This window comes from Cyprinodon variegatus, unplaced genomic scaffold (genome assembly GCF_000732505.1).
Source record: "Cyprinodon variegatus isolate N-32 unplaced genomic scaffold, C_variegatus-1.0 Scaffold513, whole genome shotgun sequence".
Taxonomy (NCBI): Eukaryota; Metazoa; Chordata; class Actinopteri; order Cyprinodontiformes; family Cyprinodontidae; genus Cyprinodon; species Cyprinodon variegatus.
Window position 1 is genome coordinate 275530 of NW_015150966.1, and position 5099 is coordinate 280628.

Sequence of the window (5099 nt, forward strand, 5' to 3'; positions counted from 1 at the left end):
GAACTAATTGGCTTGGGAAAAAAAAAAGAAAGAGCTAATTATGTGAGTTAACATAACTACGAAGTGGTATCATGTCTTGACATTAAACCGAGTTTTTACCAAATTTGATGCTATTAACACAGTTAAAGCTGAAAATTGTGGGAGAAATATCTATGCAGTAAAAAGTTGGCCTTATGTACAGCAGAAAATGGCAAAATGTAAATTTTGGTTAACAGGACCCAAGTACAGGTGGAACCAGAGGTGTAGAATATCTAATAATAAAAACTGTGAAAGATGAACAGAACACTGGTAAGATTTTGTGGAACAAAAGGAATGGAGCAGAAGAATCCCAGAGTGACCGAAGAGAAATGTTTAACTACTGAAGTAGGAAAGGAAGATGCACTGCAAAAAAAATCCTACCTAGAAAGTAAAAAAAATTCACATTTGGTGTATTAGGACACAGACGTCCATCCCCGTGAACACTGGGACGTAACTCAATGGTAAATTATTCTTATTTTCTTATTTTAACCATCTACTAGCTGCGACATATGAATCAAGATGCTATGACCAAAAAAATTTGATTGACAGATGACAGTTGATATTTGTTTGGCCGAATTTAGGTGTAGAAGCTGACATATAACTAACTTGCCTGCATAAGATAACGAAAAAACCCCACAGATTTTAAGGCAGGATTTATTTTTAAATATAAATTTTCTAACTTTTGGGACAATATGGTTTGATAAAGAGTACATTTATATACCTGTTCAAGATTTGAAATTTAAATATGACTTCCATACGACTTTAAAATAAGATAATTCTATAATATTCACTTGATATAAGACATTGCAATAGTTTTTTTCTTATTTAAAATGTAAAATGTCTTGTCTCATTGGCAAAGTGTCTAACTTACCTCATCAATTCAAGAAAAACTGCAATTATTTTAAGAAAAATTACTTTTTTAGATTTCAGATAAACTGAGGGGAGGAGAAACATTTACATGACTGCAGCAGAACACAAGGAAATACCCTTTAAACCTAAACACAACAAAATAATCACATAATGCAAGATTTCACAAATGACAATGAAACTAATTAGGGCAAGAGGAGAAAGAAAAAAAAAAACTCCTGAAGGGAAAAAAAACTCAAAACAGAACAGCCAAAGATCATAACACAAAAAAGATCACAAAAGGCTGAGGGTTATTTTTAAAATGTCTTTTTTATATTTATTTTGACAACATCCGGTAACAAAGAATGGCAATTCAACATGCACAAAATAAAACACTAATATTATCCTCTTCCACTTTAAACAGTCTTTTAGCAAAACATCTTCACAATAATCTCTGTTCCACTGAGGTAAAACCTAACTTTCCAGTAAAATCCCCTTTGTTTTTTAGGCTGTTGCACAGTACAGATAACATACAGTGCATGTTAAAGTTTGACAACTCCTAACCACAGATAAAGAAAGATGAAGAAATACAAAACCTCTTCTTGAATTCTACCTTTTCTCTTCTTATAAAGCAAACATGTAACAACGGGCCACTCACACAAATCAACAGTTAAAGCTCAAACACAATTGCCTTTAAAAAAACAAAAAACAAAGAGATTATAATCTACAAACATCAATAAGCTTGAAAAAATAAGTAAAACAAAACATTAAATTAATCAGATAACATTATCTTGTTAATGCTTATCAGTAACAGATTGTTAGGACAAATAAGAGCAAAGTGGTGGTTCAACTGGAATGTTAAGTAGTTTTTAGGTTTGTGAGGACACACAAGGATGAATAGGAGAGGGACTTTCAGTCATCTTAGCACATTAAAACTTAGTTCAATCTAATAAATCAGTTTTAGTACTGGCCTACACCAGATAATGCTACTGTTAGTCACTCGAAAGCCTTAACATCTAATTTGAATCATTAGTTGATCTCTTTTCCAACATTTTCCCATCCTGATAGGATGGATGGTTTTCGTGCTTGTGATCATGGTGACGGTGGCGGTGGCGTCTTGAGGGAGTTGGTGGATCCTCCTTGGCTTCCACTCATTGTCGCTCCCTGTCCGACCCACTGGAGTGCAAGACAGAAAAACAGGAGTTTGACTAATGTTGAACAAAAAAAACAAGAAAGTGTTTGAAGTGACACAACCAGTATGAAGTCAGAGCACTTTCTTGAGTATGATAGAATGAAAATATCATTCCTCTTTATTTTAACCAGACATGTACACCTTTATGTCACTGATTCTAATTAAGATCTGACTTCCTGTAAACTGCACACTAGATTGTGCAGGTCAGGAGGAGTCCTAACAGGTCTTAAAACCTTATGCATGCTTATATATATATATATATATATATATATATATATATATATATATATATATATATATATATATATATATATATATTAAAGATAATGAAAAGTCAAAACATTTTCCAGTTTTCAGATTTTTTTCTATATCTCTTTCGTCATAAGCTCCAAGTCTTTGAGTTTGGATTGCTCTTTGCCATCACCCCAATTGCTCGCTCCCTCTATTGATTTTCTATCAGGTTTTCCTTAGGACTCTGCATGGGCCACTCCTCAACCCTAATATTACTTTCAGTTAATAGATACATGCAGGTAAAATATAAAAATTGCTTTTTATCGAATTCTTCCAGGGTTTTTTTTTCTTTTCTTTTTTTGTACTTTTACCACATTTTCAGCAAAAAAAAAAAAAAATCCCAGTTAACCTCTTAACATCCATCTCATTTGGTAACATTCTCACCTATTTTGCATCCCTAAATGGTAAAGCAAATAACTTCAGAACTGTAAGCCCAAATTACATGTGTGATACATTATTTGAAAGCTAACACCCTGTAGTTTGTGAATATATATAATATATATATAAATTAAAATTGGGTGAGTAGAACACAGACCAAGCTGCATCAGTTCCAACATGACTCAAAGCTGTCTTTTTTATTCTTGGAAATGATAGGTCTTTTTGAACAACAGTAATAAAGACATTATTAAGAAAGGCAGGTCTCATTGTATTATATTTGTATGTAGTACACTGAAGTCTGAAGTCCTAATGTGACAAACTGTGAAAAAGTTGAATGGCTGAGAAACATTTTAGTTTTCCAATGACCCTAAAGTCATTGGATTCAGTATTTTAATTCTCCTGAGATAGGATTTCATATCATTTCACTACTTCATTTGGAAAGCTTGTCCCTCTTTGCCCTAAAACATAATAGTTATTTAACAATTGGATACACAGACTTTACCGTTAATACATGTTTCCTTTTCAAATGGTGATGAAATATAAAATATAGTTGAGCATATGAAGGGACCCTTTGCAAATAGTGAAAGATTTTGTAATGTTACTGTAAAAAATAAACATTTGAGGTTCTCTTGCATAATTTGAAATTCTGTTCTATTTGTTGGCATTACAGAGATACACATGTAGCAGTAAAATATTTCCATATTTGTATACAAATTGGACAATGAGTGTACAATTTCCAGTTCCAAATCAAATAAAGTATAATAATTTCCTGCACATCATCATCACCATCATCATTATTAGATTTTCCTTAATTAGTTGAATAAATGTCTCATTTACATAAATAATCAATTGTTTTTCATGAAAAATGCTAGAATGTATACTTTAATAATCATTTACCTCTCAACCCATTTTATATTGACTGATTCTGATATTAGTCAGCCACTAACCTTTTGGTTTCTGTCTTTGCTTTCATTAATATAATTTCCAGCTGCAAGCAGATTGTGAAGTTAAAGCAAAGTTTTGATAAATTTGGTCATATTGTCCTCAGTAACCACTGAGGATTGTCAACAAGAAGCATTTTTAACCCTCTTTGCTGTGAAACAGTTTCCTCTGGTTTAATTTCAGTGTATCTTACTGTAAATCTTTAGTTATGTTCCTGTTTGATCTGAATTCAACCATCCCAGTAAAAGGCATCATTCCCTGTAGATATATTCAAACCTGAGCCAGCCCCCTGAGACCGCGAAGCCAGACTGTATCTCATAGTTGGCATGTTAGCATCTCTCTCTTTTAGCAGACATCCCCTGAACTGAACCCCTTTGTGATTCAGTATCTAATTCATGTGGCAGAGCAAAGGAAACCAAGCGTCTTAGCTTCTTCTATATAATTTTATTTCACCTAACAGCATGAGAACCTGTTGGAATTACTGAGGGCATCTCTGCTGTTTTTGGTTGTGAGTGCATGTTTACATCTGTGGCTGAAGAGATTGAGCTGATGAATTATTCATGTTTTCAGTCAGAAGTTCAAAGCTGCTCTTAATGGTCTAACAGGCCTTTAGTGTCTGTGTGTGTTTGTATTTGTGTGCCTTTGCTCAGTGCATTATATGTTACATACTGTAGGTAATGGTATAAACACAAAAGAGTGCCATGAAAAAGTATTTACGATTTACATTTTCTTGGATTTTGCCAAATCACAAGAACAAACTTCAACATTTTTTGAGGATTTTATGTCATCAACCAACACAAAGTACAACACATTTGTGAAGTATATAAAAAACTGAATACGTATCAGAAACAAAATCAAAAGTGTGTTGCATTTAGCCTAATTTATTATGGTAACACTTAATAAAATCCAGTGCAGCCAATTTTCTCAAAAAGCCCCCTCATTGGTAAAAAGCTTTCAGCTTTGTATGGCAGAAAACTAATCATCACAGAAAAGTTACCCTAAACATAACATTGACTTGTGCAGTTGGCCTATTCCAGCAAAAACATTGAAGCTTGTCAGATTGTGCTTCTGGAATGAAGCTTAACACAGGAACATTCTGTGAGGTGAATTTCCCTGTGTTAACAGGTAAAATTTACAGGGGCTGTAAGGGTTAACATTGCGCTCTAAGCTGGATTGTCACGACATCTGAGTTTTCAGTCTCACAACAAATCCATCTTGAAAGACTCCAGCTAATACGTCCGTCTTGTAACAATTGTTAAATCAGTCTTTTCCCTATTATTATGTCAATAGATTCTTTTTACAGTGGCAATGGGAGGCTATTATATTGAAATTTTGCAGTGTTGTGTGACTCATGACATATCAGCATTGTTTTTTGGGGCGGGACATGTAGGAATGACGACAGTCAGAAGGGCCTTGCTGGGGCATAACAAAC

General features: G+C 33.7%; 1 protein-coding gene across 1 annotated transcript in view; it reads right to left on the bottom strand.

The window, feature by feature from the left end:
• Window positions 1-1221: 1221 nt before the first annotated feature.
• The window catches only part of LOC107094896 (synaptotagmin-9-like), an 82728-nt gene continuing 78850 nt past the window's right edge, over window positions 1222-5099 (bottom strand). Inside the window, exon 8 of the mRNA XM_015390787.1 lies at window positions 1222-2040. Within this exon, the coding sequence (XP_015246273.1) occupies window positions 1957-2040 (84 nt within the window). The 3' untranslated portion in view covers window positions 1222-1956. The remainder of the gene's footprint in view (window positions 2041-5099) is intronic.